At 40.9% G+C, this 21,786-nt stretch overlaps 1 protein-coding gene across 2 annotated transcripts in view; it reads right to left on the bottom strand.

The window, feature by feature from the left end:
* cntn6 (contactin 6) overlaps positions 1–21,786 on the bottom strand; it is a 115,641-nt gene that overhangs the window by 37,752 nt on the left and 56,103 nt on the right. For both annotated transcript variants that reach the window (XM_079683092.1, XM_079683093.1), the window contains 10 exons: positions 16,466–16,612; positions 11,937–12,060; positions 11,522–11,697; positions 9,335–9,430; positions 5,708–5,911; positions 5,121–5,220; positions 4,274–4,458; positions 2,577–2,719; positions 1,559–1,688; positions 1,109–1,259 (listed from right to left, as the gene is read on the bottom strand). In XM_079683092.1, coding sequence (XP_079539218.1) covers positions 1,109–1,259; positions 1,559–1,688; positions 2,577–2,719; positions 4,274–4,458; positions 5,121–5,220; positions 5,708–5,911; positions 9,335–9,430; positions 11,522–11,697; positions 11,937–12,060; positions 16,466–16,526 — 1,370 coding nt within the window. In that variant the 5' untranslated portion in view covers positions 16,527–16,612. The remainder of the gene's footprint in view (positions 1–1,108; positions 1,260–1,558; positions 1,689–2,576; positions 2,720–4,273; positions 4,459–5,120; positions 5,221–5,707; positions 5,912–9,334; positions 9,431–11,521; positions 11,698–11,936; positions 12,061–16,465; positions 16,613–21,786) is intronic.

Below are 21,786 nucleotides of genomic sequence, written 5' to 3'. Positions count from 1 at the left end.
GCTAATAAGACGCTAACCAATGGGTTCCAATATGCTGTCCAATGAGCTCCATCTAACAAATACAAATATAAGCCTGGAGCCACCTTTTAAATGAAGTTGAATAATATTGTCTGTAGACTTTGAGACATTTTTCTCATAATTGTGTCGTTGTAACAGCTGTCATGTTATGTTGCTTATTTTGTTGACCATTTAGAAAAACAGTTTTTTTAACCACCAAAATGTATTTCGGGGTCGAAGTGAGTGGTTTTGATAGAGAAAGTCCCAATTGGTCAAAACTACTCGGACTACAAACGGTAACCAAATCCAACGCTTCCGGTACCAACATCTTGTTTCATTCTCACAGTTTCTACTTCCAGATTCAGATATGTGAATTGAAATCAGCACTTACCGAGACAAAACCCTGTTTCTCTTAACCGACCTGAACATTTACAAACAAACTCTTTCACCAAACATTTAAGAAAGCAGCAATTGCGCTTGAACTCTGTTGGTTCCTTGTGTGAGTGTAACTCCCTGCTAAGGCCAAGTGCAACTACAAAATGTTTCTTTTAGCTCCTTTGAGTTTCCTCAGAGCTTAAATCATGACATGGTCTGGCCTGTCATGAAGACTGAGGTAGAGTTTCGCTCTAGGATGTAGTGTGATAGCTTTTCCTCTGTGGTTTTCACACAGAGACTGTGCCTACACGTTCTCTGTTCTATATCCAGCACTTTGACTTTCTTGCAGAGCCGTGAAACTGTGAGACACTTTGAAGTTTCAAGCGGCTAAAACATATTGCACTCTCTATCTTGTGCTTTGAAAAACTGATTGAGTAGGGGCCATGGCCTCTTTATACCATCCAGTGAAAAAGGCTTAGGACAAACTACTGTGTGTCAACAGAAAACCAACATATTACTCTACGGAAGAACAAAGTGTCTATCTACAAAAGGAAACGTTCTTGAACCGAACAAAGCTCTGAACTCAATTGAAAAGTCCCCTTGATCAGGGGCATACATAACAATGAGTCCTAGTAATGAAAAGGACCACATGAGAAAGCTCTATCCTGAGATTGAAGCTCAAGCCAGTGACAATATGCCATCAATTGAATAAACAGCGTTGCATGCAGTACCCTACCTCTTGCCCCCCTGGAGGAGTTCCCCCCCTCTCCACCAGGAGATTGCGGCCCTGGGGGAAGCGTGGGGGCGACACTCCAGCACCACCTCGCCCCCCCGCTGCATCACTGTTGACTTCTTCACGGGCCGTCGGGTGAAGTCCGGTGGGGAGGCTGAGGAACAGATCCGTGTTTTAAGGCCGTTTGTCTCGCTTCGTGGAGCGGGCAACAACCGTGCATCAGCAAAAATGTCAAGTGCATCACCAGCAATTACGGAAATGTTATTTGGCCACCAGTGTGCCTTATTGTATGAAAGAATTATGGAAATGAAGAAGCGAGGCCATGGCTCAGTGAAAAGCCAGAGCAGCCTCTTATTATTTATTTACACAGGAAGCACTTTCGTTCCACTAACACAATATGTGTACAGTGTATCTCTACCTCTGGTTCAAATGGTTGTAAAACAAACTGCTTACCAACAACCTTGAGCTCAGCGCTGGCGTAGGCAGCTCCGTGCTCAGTTTCTGCCACACACTGAAACATCCCCGAGTCCAACAGAGTGATGCTGGATATGGTCAGCCTGCCATCTTCCACATGGATCCTCCCCTGTGAACAAGGTCATCATTCAAAGGTTTTTTTATATTTTGATTTGATTTGATTTAATTCAAATGTGTAAAACAATAATACAAAAATTTAACATGAGAATTATTATACAATACAAAATTAAAGGTAGGGTAGGTATGTTTTAGAAACCGGCTCGAGATACAGTTTGTTATATTCCATGGAATGCTCTTAACATCCCGATAGCAATGAATAAATTAAATGCTTTGACAAGAAATACATAAATAAATATCATCTGTGGAAGCCGTGGCGCTGTAAAAAGCTCGACCAATCATCTGAGCCGGCCCGGCTAAAATAACTGGATGGCCTACCTGCCTGTCAGCCTTCCATCTGTGCACAAACTTATCTCGTGCTCTCATTGGTCATGTGCACGTTCGTGTGTGTTGGAGGAGGGGCTCTGTGAGGAAGTGGCAGATTTTTTCCGGCTGTGTATTTTCAAATTCTTGCGATCTCGAGCTGGTTTCTCCAAAATGACCTACCCCACCTTTAAGCAGTGTCAAATTGATATACAAAAATATTACTGATTCTAAATTATGTATAAACAAATAATCTACTTTATTACACATCCGAAAAGGGGTGGGAAGAAGTGTACACGGATTTAATCCCACCCCTTCTCCCAACAACTACATTATTAACACATATATATAAAAAATAAAAAAATTCTTAAAGAAATACATTTGTTATTGAAAAACAAACAAACAAATAAATAAACAGATACATGAAAAAAACAAATGCATATACAATCCTTTGGTTTATAGGTTGTCAGTGTAGCTGTAACAACAATATAAGATGTATTACTGATTTACTGCTGAAGGAGAGCTTTGTTTGAGAAAAAAGGTGTGTGTCAAATCTAAATAACTTGAGCAGTGTTACCTCTGGTGTCAGCGGCTGACCGTTCTTCAGCCATCTGTACGCCGGCCTCGGCTTCCCACTGGCTTTACATTCCCACTGCAGATTAGCATCTATTGCCATATGAGCATCTTTCAGTGTCTGGACCCAGTGCAGATGCTCAACATCTGTGAAAAATACCAACACGTAAATATTAATCGGAAAAGATTTCAACATACTTTGCAGCTCGATTTAGTTTTACCAATATAATGCAATAAGAGGTCAACTTCATTATTTGGTAAAAGAAACCCAACTGTTTTTAAACTAAAGGGACTTCACTGTTTCCTCTTATTTTTCTGTCCTATTTTCCCTGCTTTAATGTTTGAGGCAAGGCAAGGCAAGGCAAGGCAAGGCAAGGCAAGGCAAGGCAAGGCAAGGCAAGGCAAGGCAAGGCAAGGCAAGGCAAGGCAAGGCAAGGCGTACACAATTGTAAGGCCAGGGATGATTTGAATTTGTTTTCTGCAATTGTATACACATTGCACAGTAGGTGCAGTTCAAGGATTTGAGAGCAGCAAGTTTGAAGCAGAAATTAAAATGCTTCAAAATACTACCATAAACTATAGTCTGTTTATTTATGCTGCAGTTGAACTCCTTCAGAGAAAGAAGTAATTTTACTCATTAAAGGATTTATTTCATGTGGATTTGTTAGTAAAGGTTTATATCACGTATCTGCTTTGAATTGAGGACCTAAAGCACCTTGAATGGCTTGGTGTCAACAACCTCTTACGCCTTCATGTTTTGCACATCTGACATGAGATGCTATAGAATCAGAGGCAGGTAAGTTAATCAACGTGAAACCAAAACTCATCTTTTCAATTTCGATATCAACAAGTTCAGTAAACGAGGACTTTCTCTCATCCCTCTGTCTACAGAACACAGTTGTGTACATTCACCGAAGCAAACGGTGACTCATTTCAAAGCTCTCAGTTTGAAAGCTGGTTTATTTGATTGTATGGAAGTCACCAAAATACCCTGACGTTTAAATCCTATCGAATTATTACCTCAATGACGCGGTTAAAATAAATGTTCAAATATTTACATCACCATCACAGTAAGGACGACAGGCAAACTGAATACAAAATAACTACATGTTGTTTGGCTAAAACTCATAATCAAGCATTTTAAATTAACGTCCAAAAAAACACAAAAACTACATTTCTGGATTAACCCTTTAAGTTATTTATTAAACCTGGGGATACAATAATTTAACAGATTGTCAATGTGTAATATTGATGTAAAATCGGTGCAATAACAGTGTATTGTGGTACAGAAAAGGTGTAATATAGGTGTGTTTATGGTGTTATGTAGGTGTAATATTGGTACTATTTGTGTTTTATCTGGGTGAAAGAATGCGGTAATAATGGTGTAATAATATGTGTGTAAAATAATAAGTTAAGTTAAAGTATTTTATTGTCATTATACACAGAGTATAACGAGATATGGGTGTCATAATGGTGTAATATGGAATAATATTGGCTTTATTTGTGTCATTTGGATGTTAAAATGGTTTTATAACGGTATAATACGGGGTTAATGATATATAAATGTATACCCAAATGGTGCAAGATGAAAAAAAAATTAATTTCAGAATTATTCACAAGTCCTTGTCCATCTAAGGATTACAAAGAAGTTGTGCAGGCATCTCCGTGAAAACAGGAAACAAAAGTTTACAAGGCTCTTACTCTGGAATAGAAGCTGCCCTCTGGCTACATTTCGTCCTCTGCTGTTTTCGGCAACACACTCGTACACACCGGCATCCTCTGGGCGAAAATATGGGATTTCCAGAACCCCACTGGAGTGGTTGATTTTAATCTTTCCAGGGAGTGGATTTCCATCAGCTCTTCTCCAGGAGATGGAAGGCACCGGGCTGCAGAGGTCACACACAAAAGGTCACGATGGCCACATGCTCCTGCTTACACTGACCAAAAGAACTGCCATGACAATTGTTTCCAGTCCGTTTGTTGTAAAACAGTATGTCTGGCAACTTCATAAAAAGTTGTAAGAAATAAATCAATATATACGTGCCGGAACTTTAAAGTACATTATTTACTGAAGCAGTGCTTCTCCCCGGGAAGTGTGGAGTTACACACTAGACACACCGTGTTTAACTCTCACTTATTGACCCTGCATTACCGCTATTAGTATGTGTGTATGAGCTATAAACATAAGAAGAATATGAGAAATATCGCGAGACGAGCCGAGGCTACGTCACCGCAAGACTACAGAATAAGACCCGCCCCGTTGAAGCCAACCAATCTATGAAGACTACAAAATGATATAAATGACAATGTACGGGGAAAATAGTTTCTCTGTCATTCTTCGCACCACAGATAGTCAACTGCTCTGATTGGCCTATGGACTAGTGTGTATCATTTCAGAACCAGCTGTGAACTTTTGTAAAAACCGACCACATCATAGTTTTAATCAATACCCTTACATTTTCCGAGGAGTTTCCTTTCCTCCTGGACTTTGGACGAAAGAACACTTCAACCAATGCCGTGTGAGTGTGCTAATGTTCCTGATACTTACTTTCCTAAGGCGAAGCATTCCAGTTTCACTGATGATCCTTTCGAGATGTGAAGGGTGTTGGGAAACTGAACCTCAATTTTTGGCTCGTATTCGCCCATCACTAAGAGGAAGGATAAATGCAAATCAAATCAGTCGTAATACAGAACACATGCAGTTTCCTGTAATTCTAATTGGATGTGGCACGAGTTACACTGGCAAAGAGCGCGTTGGCATCGTGAACAACAGCGTTTGGCTCGGCGGATGGATGAGTTCGGATTACATATCTCCCTCAGCTCAAATCTGAAGTGGTTCACATAAACAGTCATGATGGGAGTTAGTATGTGAGGCGGGCTGCTTGCTGTGTGTGCCTACATGCATTTATGTCAGCACGGACTACATTTCCTGTTATGTAAATATGTGCCTTCATGCTGATAGAGAGCGGATTCTCGAAGACATAACCCCGTATAGTTCCAAGGATTTGAGAGCAGCAAAAAAAACATAGCTCGTAAACAAAAAGCAAAAACATTGTCACGCTCGAGACAAGCAATTTATCTCCCGGGCTCGCGTGTCAGTTCAGGAGGCAGCGGAGAAGAACCGAGGGGGCTTACCGTCTCTCCGCACCACCACAGGGGTTGGAGAGCTGAGCACTGTGGCGTTGGTCATCATGTTTCTCACCGCACACGTGTAGTTCCCCGCGTCGGAGGCTTCAACTTTGGCCACGTACAAGTTGCCTGTCCTCTGAGAGATAAAGCGACGGGCGTCCTGTTGCAGGAAGCTCCGCTGACCGTTGAAAACCCAGGAATATTTGATCTCTGAAAAAAAAAAGGGAACAGGGTGTAACAACAGAATCCAGTGACCTTCCCAAAATGACCTGCAAACAGGGAGAGATAGTTTTACAAATAAATTGTATGATATTATATTCCTCGGCTTAAAATATAAATATTAGGTGACTCCAAAGAATAAGGTTTGTGACATTTAATATTATTATTTAAGAAAAAAGACCAAAAACATAAATGAATGGATTATAAAATGTATTTCTAGGGTAGCCAAAGCCTGTCCAGCGAGATGATGTTGGCTTGAATAAGCAAGTGTGCTACTTAGGTACGATAAGAATGCTATGTATGAACTTACTAAAGTTAGCGTATGTATGGTCAAATATGTCGACATTGAGGTTTAAAGGTCAAACATGAGTCTCCTGGGTAAAAGTCCTGTTTGTTTGACCCATTCATTTGAACATCCTCTCAATACAGACTGTGTTGCTCTCTATAATACATCACTTGGAGTCCTTGTTTGCTACCGTCATGTTAACTACGGCACCTAAAATTCACAGCTCCTCTGTAAGGAAAACATGCTATGCAATAAACGGCTTACACAACTGATGTTAACAGCTGGAAGAAATTCAAGATATACTAACAAGTACACAAAGTGAGAATTTGTCCACAGTACAGATACTGTATGTACCAAAACCTCCTTTAGATTTCATTCCATTTTTCAAACCGAAAGTCTTCAGTAGGAATGAATTGGCTCGGAAATGAGTCTGGAAGTCAGAGATGGACTAAAGTAGAGTTCAGACAGACCGTGTGAAATAATGGGACTCCCTTATTCCTCTGAATTGCACCGCTGTGTTGCTCAGCGGGGGGGTGACCACACAGAGGTCTCCTTCAACATCAGGTTCGTGCTGAAAAGAAGTAGCTACCTGAACTTCCTCCTGCAATGAACATGTGTAAAGGTACATTTATAGTGGACTATGTGGGCGAAGCATTTCTGCTGTTTATTTCCCAACTGTCGAAGCAGAGAATGAAATGATTGCACATTAATGTTAAAACACAGTTTACAGCAAATGGCAGTGTGTTGGCATCTTACCAGCCTTTAAACTCGTGGATCAATTGCTCAAACCTGCTCTCCTGGATTTTATTTCATTGTGTCACTGGTCCCTGAAACAGCACGCCTCCACCAAATCAGCCCCTAGCGCCTTTTAACACAGCGCCGTTTTCCATCTGAACGCCGAGGTTTAACAGTTTGTGTAATGGTATTTTTTTTTATGTGAATTGTACACAATGAGAAAAACAGAATAACTCTTGCCTTATCTTTGAATAAGAAGCAACGCTAGGAACATCAAGCAACAATGGTATCTAAAAAGCAGGTCAAAAAGGTCAAACACTGTGCTACCTTTATCATAGTCTGTGTTTAAGATAGAGCAGGCATTATCTATCCTAGTTGAGCCTTAACTCTTGTCACACACACACACTAACGAGGAGGATTCGTGTCATAGTAAGGAAAAGAAGGGAATGATGAGAATGTGTGAAACAGACACAGCGGGAGACAGCGAGGCAGAGATGTCTGCTGGGAGATCAGAGGCTATTAGTGCAGCCCTCCTGTATTAGACACATGACATTCTGCAGTCAGCCCTTTTCACTGGGCAGACGGTAACAATGTCCTGCGCGCTTCCTTGAGGGAAAACAGTGAATTAGAATCATTACAGGGAAAAAGTCGGGGCAGAAAGTGACAGAGCTATTATGATTAGAGACCGCGTCTGTTTAAGAGCTGCAGTCTCTCAGCAACAGAGGACTCGCAGGCAAATGTTCAAACGTCCTCTGACAAGAGTTTAACTCTCAGCACGGCTCCTTTTAGACCACTAACGTATTGATTGCACAAAAAAGCTTCAGATGATTCCCTTTTTTTACTCAGGTTTTTCATCAATATATTATTGGTCTCAGATATATACAGAACATGCCTCTGATTGGCTGAAACACCAAACAGATCATTGCAGCATTACCCATAATCCCCTCTGTTTCAGCGCTGTTTCAAAAGTGCTGATTCTCTGTCTGTTAGTTTAGATGAAAATAAGGAGCCCCTCCCCACGCCCCTCTGAGAGATATCAGGTGATAAGGTGGGGGGGGGGGGTTACCTTGGTTGGTTATCGGCTAAGGTTACAAAACCCCAAAAAACGTTATGACATCATAAAGTGGCCAGAATCTGATCAGCTAACTTTAAGACTAGGGCTGCTCAATTAATCGTATTTTAATCCCGATTGCGATTATGGCTTGCAACGATTACTAAAACAACGTAATCGAAATAAAACGATTATTTTTTTATTATTATTATTACTTTTTTTTTTTTTTTAAATATATAAAAAAAAAATTGTGGGTTTTTCAGTTGAATTATATTTAAAGTTTAGGGTAATCAACTGTTAAAAACATACTGTTCCTTTTTTTTATGTTTTCAAAGTCTTTATTTAATAATCGCAATTACAATTATTGACCCAAATAATCAAGATTATGATTTTTGCCATAATCTAGCAGCCCTATTTCCGACAGGTTTTTATATAAATGGATCAGGACAAAAAGAGAGAGGGGTTTTTTTTTCCTGAAACTCTCAGAATTTCTGAACACAGAGGAGACTTATATAAAAGACATGGAAAAGTGGATTTTGCATAATAGGTGACCTTTAAAGGCACCATTTTTCAATTTCCCCTCAAGCTAGCTTTAGCGTGTGGTGTTTAATCCCATCATATGTGCGGTAATGCTGTGTTTAAAGAGGAGACATATAAAGAGGGAGGGCTTTTTTTTAAAAGGATGGGGAGGCTGGCTGGAGGGAAAAATTGCTAAAGAGTGGATTCCCCTGTGGCCGTGGGGATTCGGCTGGCAACAGGGAGCTGAGAATGGCTGGTTGCGCCAGCGTGAAATTGCGCTGGTGGGCACCGAACGGCTGCAGGAGTGCGGACCACTTTGAGGGTCTGCTAATCAGCAACACACAGACACATGAGCCGACTCGCAGCTGTGCCACGGGATAAACGCTCCCCCGGCCACAGCAGCCACAAGCTGACTTTATTACCCACGGATAACCTGCCCACAGCCATGGAGGAAAAAATGGCAGTTCAAGGAAGTGGAGCACCGGAGACCTTATAGATGACAGCACGGTCACAGATCACATGGGCGAAGAAGAAGTGAGCTCAAGGTTAAGAAGTGCGAGGCTATGAACTATAGATGTGAAGGCGTGAGTCTGGGCAGGCAGAGCGGTGGCTGATCATAAAAAGTCTGGCAGATAAGGCGGAGTGAGTAGAAAAGCAGCGTGTCAGAGAGTCAGAGAGGAAGGTGGCAAGGTATAAAAACAAAAGAGACACAGCGCGGTGTTACAGGGAGATAATAGGCAGCAGAGTGAGGAACAATAAAGACTGCTGACGCAAGCAGGAGTGTGTGACTACAGCAGATAATGAAGAAGAGTTAGGAGTGTACCTCCGTAATGGGGTGGAGGCCCGCACAGAAGAACCACGGCTTGACCCTCTCTCACCGACACAGTGTTCCTGGACTTCATGCTAAAGTTCTGCAGAACTGTTGGATAGAAAACAAACACAAGTTGTTTTGCAGCTGAAATAACTCAAAGGTGACTTCCAGGGAGGGCATTTCATTCTGCAGAATACACTTCCTCTGTCTGATTATATCACAGTGAAAGCAGGTGATTTGGCAAAGGGTGCACCAAAGCGCCCCGAGAGATTTATTTCACCTTTAATGAAGAGAATAAACAGTGGGAAGACATATCCATCCCCAAGTCTTAGAAATACCAACTAAATCCCAGGAGGGATCGAGCAAATATCAGCTGTGGTCAAATCAAAACTGGTCGGATAATGAATCCTACAAATTACAGAGTATGGCTTCATGAAGTCTGTATTAACCAGGAAGTTAGCTCGTAAATCAATCTGAAGAGTACTTAAGGTTTGATTATGGTAAACTGGGATGATTTATTGTTTTTGTGGTTTCATTATCTGGGTCTCCTCTATTAGGCGCTTTCACACCGCAGTACTTTTCCCACTTTAGTTCCGATATGGTTCCGAAATGTCGCGTTCACACCAAAAAAATCCGGAACTAAAATTTGTTCATGAGAACCTTTTTACCCCCTTTTTTTTCTGCTAGAGAGCAGGGGCTTTCGCTGGAGAAAAAGGTTCCTATTTCTGATTGGCTGGGCGGATTGCAAACCACGCCCCGTAAAACTCTGAAAACGTTTTGTGACGCCGCAATTTTATTATCCTCGCATTGCATTATTAGCATTAGCCTAGCGCACAAACGCAGAGAGACTTCGGATGGCAGTATACGCCGTGAAGTGGTTTGCGGCCTGCCAGTAAACCCAAAGCAGAAGAAGAAGAAGAAGTGACGTCAGCGGCTTCATTTGCCTAATCCACCCTCAGGGACTTATTCCGGTGGGAACGCGATCTGTACTTAGTTCATCAGAACTAAAGAGTTCTGATGAACTAAGTTCTCATGAACCTTTGTGGGAAAAGTACTATTCAGTCCTCATTTCCTCATATCACTGGGCTAGTAAAAGAGGTAACACTGTCAATTGATAATTGACATGCAGATTGACATACAATCAGAGATGGCACACTTGGATACAAGGTGTGTTCAGAAACAATACATTATGACTATTATGATTATTATGACATGCGACAATCACATTGTCATGCCCTACCCAGAGCTCTCAGCTTCATAATGCAGTGGAGGCTTTTACTGAGACGAAGCTTATTGTCGTTTGGATTGTTCAAAGCAATAAATATGAACACAGCAGCCCAAAAAAAACTGGCGAGAGCAGATGACAAAAAATGTTCCCAAACAACAAACCTGCATGGCCAATTTAGTTTCTAGGGCAACGTTTGGTTTGAGTTATCAAAAGAAAGAAGACGTTTGGGGTGGATGGTCTGCAACGCCATTTAGTAGACAACAGGGTTGAACCAGTAGTAACCGGTTGAACAAAAAAAGGAGCATGTTACCAATATTGGATTTTAATAAACTCTAATAAATAAACGTGAAAATTAGAAAATAGATCTATAACCCAACTAGCACCCATTGAGCATAATGTCTGGCATGTCAGCATGCATATATATAACTAGTTTTACAAATGAGAGTACCGTGAGGTAGTTTATGTGATATGTAAGATTAAGAAAATGGCATGTAAGACAGGCCAACATGTATCCAGATATTTGTCAAGTGTTGATTTACAGACCATTTTACAGACCAACTACTCTGCTGCTCCTAGAAACACACTTATAATACATACTGTACGTACATGGTCAAAAAAGTAGTCCGTTTAATTTAATTAGAGTCACATTTGATTATTGAATAGTGGATACAGATCAACATTCTTTTTTCAATCCATTATTTATTAAGAAATGGTTAAATTCACAAAATGCTCTGGGTTCACTGGTTTGGCTACGCTGTTATGACATGTCACTTCATATTATTGGTTTTTAGGTTGTTGATCTGATGGTCTATGATCAATTAACCACCAACACATGAAATGTAGCAGCCCTAGAAAGAATATTTCATTCTACTATTTAGTTGTGCAAACTTTCTGAACAAATCAAAGAGGAAAAAGTTAATTAAATGTGTCAGTAAAAGTATTCTCAGAACGGAAATCCACTTAAAACTCACATGCAAACTGGACCTTTGCCTCCCTGCTGACGACAGTCCCGAATGTGTTGGTGGCGATACACTGATACACTCCTGCATGATCCATGACACGAGGGTCACTGATCAGCAGGTTCCCTTCCACCAGGCTGAAGTTCGGATCCGACTCTGTGTTTATCTCTCTCCCATCCATTTTCCACCTGTAGGAACATCATCAAAATATATAATCTTTCCAATGAATACCACTGAATCCACTGAGTACCCATGGGTAAAAAAATAATTACTCTCTGGCTACGGCTGCAAGACTACATTGAAATGCAAATGAAGCTAACACAGCAACACGGCCTGGTATCATTCGCAGCTCAGAAGAGTGCTTTGTACCATCGTTTCCACATACACTGCGCCTTATACGCGGTCAAAGTGCAGGCAAAACACGTACCTATAATTAGGAGTTGGGTTTCCTCTTGCGTTACAATTAATGAACACCTGCTTATCGTCAATGCTCAGGGGGAAAATGCTGTCACTCGGCTCCTGGGTGAAGACAGGACCATGGCGTGTGTTCTCTGTGTGGGGAAAAAAAAGAATTAGCGGCACAATGATGATGTGCAAGTGACATTGAATTAATGTAAAAATAAATCACTCAGTGCTCAGAAAGCTGTATGTTACTCTAGACCCATATAATTAGCTGCCAGCGCTGCACTTTGGGTGGATTCCGCATTTAATAAACCGTCTTGTTCACATGTCAAGAGGCAGGTGCGATGAGAGAGCAATTACCAAAGATAACCCTGCACTATAACTGGCATTTGAGCTTTAAACACGAGTCATGAAGTTATCTTGTATTTGTTATAAATTTAGGATGATTTTTTTGAATACGGAAATAAATGTTTTTTTTATACTTCTAGTCCGAATAAAAAGACAGCAATAGGAAGTGGAAAATAGGTTGTTTTTTTTTACATATTTTTGTTGCACTTTGTCTAAATCCCTTCCCCATTCGTGATGATTGAACGGCTGTGTATGAGTTACATTTGTCGTTTTTGGTAAAACATTTGATATTGTTCCTTCCAGACAATTTAAAGGACGAGCCTTGGCACTTATACACACAATATAAAAATACAAACATCAAAAAATATCACGACATTACTGAAAAAACACTTTTATAATTTGTGGTTTGACTGGTGCTTTTTTGTGAATTTTTTCATATTTTTGCATCCTCTACTACAGCAGTGTTTTTCAAACTTTTTCTGTCAGGCCCCCCCTTTGGAGAAAAAGAAAAGTTGGGCCCCCCCCCAACACAAGTCAGGCTCAGTGTCGGCGCCAGAGATTTATTTAGGGGGTGCTGTGGGATAGCTTGATGTTTCATAGAGGGTGCTCAAACATTTAGGGTTTCCCATTAATGTACCGGGCGCTACAGTGGAATTTTCTACTGCAACAATCCCCACGCATATACACAGTGTACCCGCGACTGTTACAATGAAGGCTCGATAATCAGCTCACGGCATATAGGTGTAAGCAGGGGTCAAGTGCTATTTTTATAAGTGGGGAGTGGACCTAACATAGGGGGGTCCGAGGGCAAGCTCCCCCGGGAAGATTTATTTCTAAATATTGAAGATGAAAGCATCAATCTGGTGCACTTTGAGAGCAAAATGAAGAGATCTATGGATACCTCTCTCAACACCCATATGAAACAGAACTGTAAACAGATTTACTTTTTCTTTGTGGATATTTTACAAATCACCCTTTTAAACGTTATTCTTTTTTTGCTGTCATAGTATTTCATACCTGTTTTTCATTTATTCTCCTATTTTTTATAACTATAGTGATCATATAAACGTGTGCCTTCGGGAAATAATTGTTTACATCAAAACGTTTGAGACCCACTGAGATAACTTAGACTAAAGTTAACTATCTTTGGTCACTGAGGCTCTCAGTCTGACAGGAGAGGACTCTCCTCCACTTTGTTGTTGAAAAAACTCCTTATATCCGTTAGCGTAGCTCGCTAGCACCAGAAGCTAACAACAACGATCTCTGGTGCCGGTGCGCTCTCTCTCTCTCTCTCGCACACGCACACAAAATGGCTCGTTCCACACACACGCAGAGCCGAGCTTTAATGAAACACAGAGACCCAGACTTAATAGTACTGTATCATATTATTTTTGAATCAATAATTTTTGAAATGATGATTTTTTTATTTTTGAAATCTTTTTTTTTTTTAATAACCATTTTTCCTCCTGGTCTCTTGCGCCCCCCCTCTCATGCCTCGGCACCCCCCAGGGGGGGGGCGCACCCCCAACTTTGAGAACCACTGTACTAGAGACTGCTTTTCTAGATATTTTGTAAAAAATTGAAATGTATTTGAATGGTTCCTGGCTAACGTCAACATAAGCACATTTTACAATACATCAAGTTCATAATATTACATTATATTTAATCATTAAATTTAGGAAGTAAATGAAATGTTACCTCCTTGCCTTTGAGGTAACCGTGTGTTAGGTTAAAGATGTGTTTGGTAAGCTAGCTACCAAAAATGCAAACAGTTGCTTATGTTAGGGAAGATTTAATCCATTCTGTACACCACTGATCGTGTGTTTTTCGGTGTTGTAGACTTTATCAAAAAGAACATTATCCAAACTCTGTCATAGTTTGCCCAAAAATAAGTGCCATGTACAAGAATAACATCTTGACAGGTCTGCTGTACTTGGTATGGTTGCTAAGCTAAGATTGAACTATTTTATCTGGAGTGCAAGGGCTTTACAATCTATCTAACACTGTAAACTTACCTGTACGTGCACAGAATCAAAAATACAAACAGACATTGGTCAAAGCTTTATTACATGCCAACATGGATTACAAAGAGTGTCAAGTAACCCAGCTGGCTAATTGACTTACGCTTTATTTCATTATGATCTAGATGCAAGTAGCATAACATGGTTAAGGTATTTCCATGAGTTGCAATATCAGTGTATTGCCCTACTATGGATATAATCTAATTATCAGAGAGCCTGCAAAGCTGTGTATGCATGTTTCTGTGCATGTGTGTGTGTGTGTGGGTGTGTGCATGTGTGTGTGTGTGTGTGTGTGTGTGTGTGTGTGTGTGTGTGTGATCAGTCGAGCTTGACTTGGTTAGCTCCAGCAGAACGATCAATACACAGGAGTAATTAACCGATGTTGCACTAATTATCCCGGTGGAATCCAACATTTCTTCAATGGACGCGCATACTGCCGTTATTCTAACATCGTGTGTCATACGCCTCACGCCTGTGTTTTCCTCTTGGAGGACCTGCTTGCTTTTTAAATTCTTGCTGCTAACCTTGAATAGGACAAAGAGTGCTCCCTCCCGTATCATCATCATCATCATGGGCACTGCCATTATAATCCTAATGAGAGTGGGAGTTTTTGCTTCAGGTAAGGGCCCTGTCTCTGAGGGAGGTGGCTCATTTTTACCCTGCGCGTGATGTCCTTTAAATTAAACAAATTAATGAGCCTTTAATAGTCGGGCTATTTCACCTGGGAAATGATCGGGTGGATGGTGTGTTTGCCTCCCTGTAAACACACCGACTGGACTGACCGCTAGCACACCGAAACACACACACATGCAAAGGACTCTAAATTAGTTTTCATGGGAATGCATTCAAATGTGAGCTCAATAGCAGCTATATATGTATGTACAATACAGCACGCGCCGATATTTGCATAGCACCGCATTCTCGTGTGGTTTGTTCCCAGCCTGCACAGATACACCCGCAGTGAAAGTGCTGACTCGGGATGAGATGCTAAATCAATGGGAATAGAAGCACAACACAACAGACCCCACTCCATTTGCTGTATGAATTTAAATGTATTTATTTTGATGACCTGTAAAATGCTGGCTTAGGTTCGGTATACAGTTTATCCGTTAAATGTGACTGTTGAATATAAATCTCTAACTCTCACTTTGTGGAGGTTTTAGTGTTCAGACATAAAGTGAGAGCTCTTGGAGAGATTTGGACTCCGTGGCTGTAGTTCGTCTATGTATTAGGCAGCTGAAAGATACTGTTACTCGGCTGCTGAGAGAGAGTGCAGAATAAATTAGCGTTAGGAAAAGAGTTGTTGATGTTTATAGTGCTTACCACATGTGATGTTAGCGGCAGCAGTTGGACGTAAAGCAGGGATATTGCATAGTAAAACAGGAAGGTGTGGAAAGAGGAGAGATGGTGAATGCCTCTTCTGTCTTCCTTCAAATGTAGATCCAACAATGGGTCAAGTTTATCAGAGCTGATCTGAAGAAAGCATTTAAAGTCGGGCTGCAGAGTTGAAGTTAACTAATCTTTAGAATGGCGGTTTCACTTGAACTTCATCTTGTTAAATAAAATAAACTACTCCAATTAATTTAAATGTCTGCCTTTGTGGCTTTTGTTTACCCTGAAAAGATTCCCTATCCTTTAAGAATAGATTAAATTGGTTTTGAAATAAAAACGACATGTTCACCAAATAACAAAGCTCTAAAATGTATGATCACTTTTGAGACGGCAATCATTAAATATTCCAATCCAACTTTATTTATATAGCACTTTAAAACCTCCAAATATTCAATTCTAATTGTGTATTATTATTATTTAAAAAATGCTCACAGATTTATAAAAATGTACAGAATTGTTTTAATATCACAGTTTTTAAGAGTAAAATATATTGGTTTTGAAGTTAGAAACATTATTGCATGATGAAAATGAACCTTAGATTTTAATTGAATACAATTTAATAATGGTGGTGGCATTTTACGCCTTGAATTATTCCATTCACATGTATGCTGGATGTATGGATGGATGTTTGTTGCATGGAGTACAAAAAAGCCACCAAACGATATTCAGTATTGGTATTGCCATCACGTTAAGGGCACCCATATTGGTGCTGGTATCGTCAATTTTTAAATGACACCCAGCCTTATATGTATGTATATCAGGTGTATAATAACGTCTGGACTTGGCATCTTACCAGCCAGGCACTCTTTGAGTAACAGAAGGATTAACAGTTCCCATGGCAACAACATCTTCATTTTCCAAGGTCAAAGATTCTCCTTCTTCCCATCCAGTCCAGAGAGCGTAGAATATTTCCCGGGCAGACGCTCCTTTCCGTTTGGCTCTGGAAGAAAAAAGCAGGGCAAATGAGTTATGTGGAGAACAGGAGATCCCATCTACTACAAGCCTTCTGGAAAGAAAAAGGAAACATGCTGGAATTTGTGGAAAATCGGTGAGCCATTAATAATTCATCCAATCAAATAAGCCGAGCCAAGATCCCATGCCGAAGGGCCGGCTAGCAGCTGATACCGGGGAGCTGATATTTAGTGTACACATATCGCCGCTACACTATCTCCCAGGAGCAAGTCAAGCATCAAAAAAAGAAAATAGAAGAAAATAGAAGAAAAAGGTGCTCGCAGCAGCGGCAACAGATGAGCACAGCCGCCTGCCAAAAGTAACGCTAAGCTCTCTGAAAAACTGTTAGTTCAACATATTTACTCTAGCAAAATGTGTGATGTACTCATATACAGTCTACTGTATATCACAGGGAATGAAAACTACACTGAAGTCGGAAAATCCTTCAAACCACTTCACAACGACACCATGGACCATGATGCCAAGAGCCGTTGATTTAGAACTAGAAAAGACAACGTAGCCAACACCGTCAAATACAACACCATGAGACTTAATGCAGTCTATGGGTTAGGGTTAGGGTTACAGTGCAGTCTGTGCTCCAACACATCTAGGTGTTGAGTGCCCATTAGCTTTTATAATCAGAATTTCAAGCAGAGAACTATCATCCGAATCTGCATTTTCCCTTATGAAAGTGAGGGGAGGCCATAACATGACTTCCAACGAGGGCTTAAACAAATCAAACCCCGACCATTATTGTATCATGTCACGGGTTGTGACAATAAGGATATGTTGGCTTACAACATCAAAGTTAAGACTATATCAGTTTTCTGTTTGCGCTGGCTAGCTATCATATTAACACCATAACATCATTTTGCCAGAAGTATAAAGCTATTGTTTGGCTATAAACAAAATACAGTTGAAAGGCTGCCCATCACCACCGCTAGGCTAAAGGCGGACTGGTTCGCCATGATAACGCGTAGTAGTCTTTTTCAGTCACCTGTTAGCAACCAACACTTTTATGAAACATAGAAGCTTCACACATTGACAAGTCAGGTATTTACTGACGCATTTTATGTCATAGAACCAAACATGAAAACCTCTAAAGCTTGTGTTAACCACAGAGCTTATTTCAGGGAATCTAACCACAAAAACGTTGACTTTGAGACAAGGAAACCAGAGTGCTGAATATATTTTGAATTCATGGACCAAACTGTGTTGTTTCCCTTCTGTCTATAGATTGCTAAATTGACAGGAATACAATTAGGGTAAAATATGCCATAACAAACACGAATAATATGCGGGCTAGAGAAAAATGTTCCGTCTCTTTTTTCATTTAAAAATGACCGTAAATAGTAAGTAAGAAAGGCATGATTTGATGAGTTGATGACTACACTTCACCAATGAGATTCGACTACATCATTTTTTAGTCAGGGACACTCTTATTAGGTTTCCGTCATTGCATGTGAAGAACTTAAATTCCAAAGCATATTTCCACTGAGACATGTTTGGAAGTAGATGAAGTTGTTTGATGTTTGCTACACCAGCAGTTCTTCAACTCTGACGCTCCCCCAGACAACATTTTGACTAATGCCACACAATTTAAAGTCAGGGTATATGCAGGAATCCTGAAGTCAAATTTAATTCTAATTCTGTGGGCCCCTCGAACCAGCTCTCATCACCATCAGTGGCGCCCCAAAACACTCTTTCACCACCCCCCCCAGCGGAGCAAGGCACCGAAACTTAAAATAAGAAGCAGAATTTTACGGCGCGCTATGCATGGGGCCGCCTTGAGGGGGTTTCCCGACATGTCGTTGCAGTAAATTAAAGGGTGTTTCATGTTGTCGTTGCTGTGGACCTTCTTAATACCGTGGAAAATGCCGTTTAATACTTTTTAATAGCCTTAATTTTTGCTAAATTGATTTATCAACTTTTTAAGCCCCGCGGACCCCCTGAAAGTTCTTAGACCTGCATACTTTTACTAACTTTCGTTAAAACAAAACACAAAATGCTCAAAATTTCTTTTCCTGCGGTTTCTCTTTGCCTTTTGTTTCAGTGCATGTAGTAAATCTTTTATCAGACAGATGGATCCAACAAAACAAAATCACTTATCACGAAGAGAAGAAGGGAGGAAAACACATTAGCGGTGTAGGGAGTGAAGTAGATTTATCCCGCTCTCCATTATTTATTCTGAGGAGGTTGCAATGCGGATCATTCACGCTCCATGTTGTCAGTCATCATTATTGATTTGGTTTCCGCTTTTTTTTAACCTTTTGGCCTTGTGTTTGTCCTCCTGCCCACAGTCTTGACATTAGTCTCAATCAAATATGGAGAGATGGATCGATGGAGCAAGAGATTTGGTTGATGTCTCTCCTTATGAGATGCACTGGGTTGATATATTCGCCCTGTTCCGGAGTAAGCCAGTGAAGAAACTTTATCCATGTAACACGAAGACAAAGCTGCATTTCTCATTTGACCTACTTGACACTCGGAGCTTTCAAGATGTTCTTAGATATTCTTTCAATTCACCGTTCTTTTGTACTGTTCTCAGTAGAGTGAAGGACTCAAAGCTTCATATGGCAATTACAGTTAGAAGCAGACCTTTTATATTGGTCTCTGAGAAACTTTTTAAATCGATGTGAAATGTTTTCCAGACATTTTGTCAAAATGCCTATCCGCGATCAATACTGTTATAGGCCAGCACCTGTAAGTAATTCCAAATCAATATGTTTTTAAATTCAGATGCGCTTGCCAAGCTCCGCAGAAACTCAGAGCGGTTCAAATTAGACTCGGATAGAAACTTTAGAAATCTCACATCTTGAAAGTGTTCTCATTTTGACTGACGGATACAATTAGCTACTTTATAAACTCATACATAAGTTATTTTTATTGATCAGGCTTATTTGGTAGTCATGCTCTGTTCCTGAATTTGAGTTTAAACCACTACAGTATAATGATAATCATCCACTCCTCGTGAGATAGATCTAATGGCACTATTTGAGCTATTTATTCTAGAAAACATCAACATTAACATCCATGAGAATCCAAGGCAGATCATTTGCCAATATGAGGATGCTTAATGAGGAATTTTGGCCATTGGTATTTAGTGGATTGCAAGGATATGAGAGCCATTACAGTCCATTGCAAAGGTTGTCTAACAAGCCCCTGCAGCCTTGAGTCATTAGCGTTCGGCGCGGCCCAGTGATCGATGTTAATTTATGTTCGCTGTAGTCAGCTGTTCGCTTTCACTTTCAAGCTGATCAACTTTATTCCGTCTTCCCGCAAACTTGTGTCCCGTGTTCATTTAGCATTCAAAGTCAGACTCAAGGACCCTGATTGCATTTAGCCTTAGACAGTACCCATTATGCATATTGTGGGAATGCAGAGGCCACAATCCCGTGAGGTATACAAGTGAGGGAGCTGGCACTGTCCTCCTGTCGGATAGCACAACTCCATTTTAATGATGTGCAGGCCCTTGGCATCCTTGGGGAGGATGTGTTACTTGGTCACAGTCCAGAAATGTAAAGTAGTTGCTTGTGATCTCCATGATTAATTCATATACCCTAAACAAATGCAATGGTAATAATTATTGTGACCGGCCGATGGTGTTTCGCAGGTGTTGGAAATACCAAATGGGATGAGGCCAAGCTAATGGTGCCTGGAAGGGAAACTGTCAGTGATAATCCCTAATAATGTAACACCCCGACATAGATAATGCGCTTCCCCCGCCTCTCTCACTAGCCCGTGATATTGAGATAGCTGTGGAGACATTATTAAAGGAGGAATGGATATTGACACGGATACATTTATGCATCCAGAGCGAAGTATTGCCTGGTTTAATGTTGTGATGATTCCTCTAGAATAGCCAAACTAGGCTAGGAGAAAGGGATGCAGAGGGAGTCCTGTGAACTCTAGTGAGCCAAGTTCCACTTCATTACACTCTGAGTAATTGCTTGAACATGTGACTCCAGAAATTAACTTCAGCAGCCTTGTGAGAGGTAATTAAGGCTTTTGGTTTGCCTTTTTTAGGAGGGTGAGCATAACATGGTTCAGCGTCATGCAGGGCCCCATAAAGACATCACCCTGACCAGGGCCGGACTGGGACAATAAGTCAGGCCGGGAATTATACACTCAGCCAGGCCACTACCAGTTTGTTTTTGTGCCATTTTGCTGAATTTATTTGTCAATATTTACAGCGTTGCTGCCCATAGTGATAGCCCTATAGTTTAAATCTAATACCCAAAAATAAACATATGGACATGGGTTACTATTTTAAAAAATGTGCAAATGTATTTAGGAACCTATCCATGTGAACATATTTTAAGTAAAAGTCCTTAACCTCACCTGAGCTGTAGTTATCAGCCTCTCAGTCTGACAGGAGAGGACTCTCCCTCCACCTTGTGTTGTTGAAACAGCTCCTTAAATCTGTTAGCACAGCTAGCTAGCAGCAAATGCTAACAACAACAATAAAAGTAACCGGTGCGCGTTCTTTCTCTCTCTCGCTCGTGCCACACACACCCTGCCGAGCTTGAATGACACAGACCAATCGAGGGCTTTGATTTATGATCGGTATGGAAGTGGCCATGTCGGCAGGCCATATCATGTAGACAGCCAGTCACCCTGTGTGAGGCAGAACCACATTTGCGTAGCGTTGCATAGCGTTGCGTTCAGAAATACATTTTTTTTTTAAATCCTCAGGCCAGCAGGCCACTTAACAGGCCTGGCCATCGGGAGGACCGGGAGGTTTCCCGATGGCCAGTCTGGGCCCGACCCTGACACCACATTATCAGAGTCACAACAGCCTCAAAACATATAGCCTCCCTCATCGTACTAAGCGTTCAATAAACCACAGCTTATATCAAAGAATGTCTTATCTTTATAGGCTTCAGATTTCCTCATGGAAGGCTGTACATATCCAGAAAAGCCTCCAGATCTCAGATTACATTGCCTCTTAAATCCAGTCAGCCGCAAGGGAGCATGAGCATAGCTGCAAGCTGGGGTAGGAAACTGTCACTCAGTGTGTGAGTACATACTACTCAGTCACGAACAGAAGGTGAAGAATATTGAAAGCTAACATCCTGTCGATTCAATAAAGACTCAGCAAACAGAACCATACATGACATGTGGGCAAGGAAAGTGTGGAGTAGACTTCAGATGTGAGATGAA

This window comes from Notothenia rossii (genome assembly GCF_949606895.1).
Source record: "Notothenia rossii genome assembly, chromosome: 5".
Classification (NCBI taxonomy): domain Eukaryota; kingdom Metazoa; phylum Chordata; class Actinopteri; order Perciformes; family Nototheniidae; genus Notothenia; species Notothenia rossii.
The sequence above is the reverse complement of the archived record's forward strand: the minus strand, read 5'-3'. Positions and strand labels throughout refer to the sequence as shown.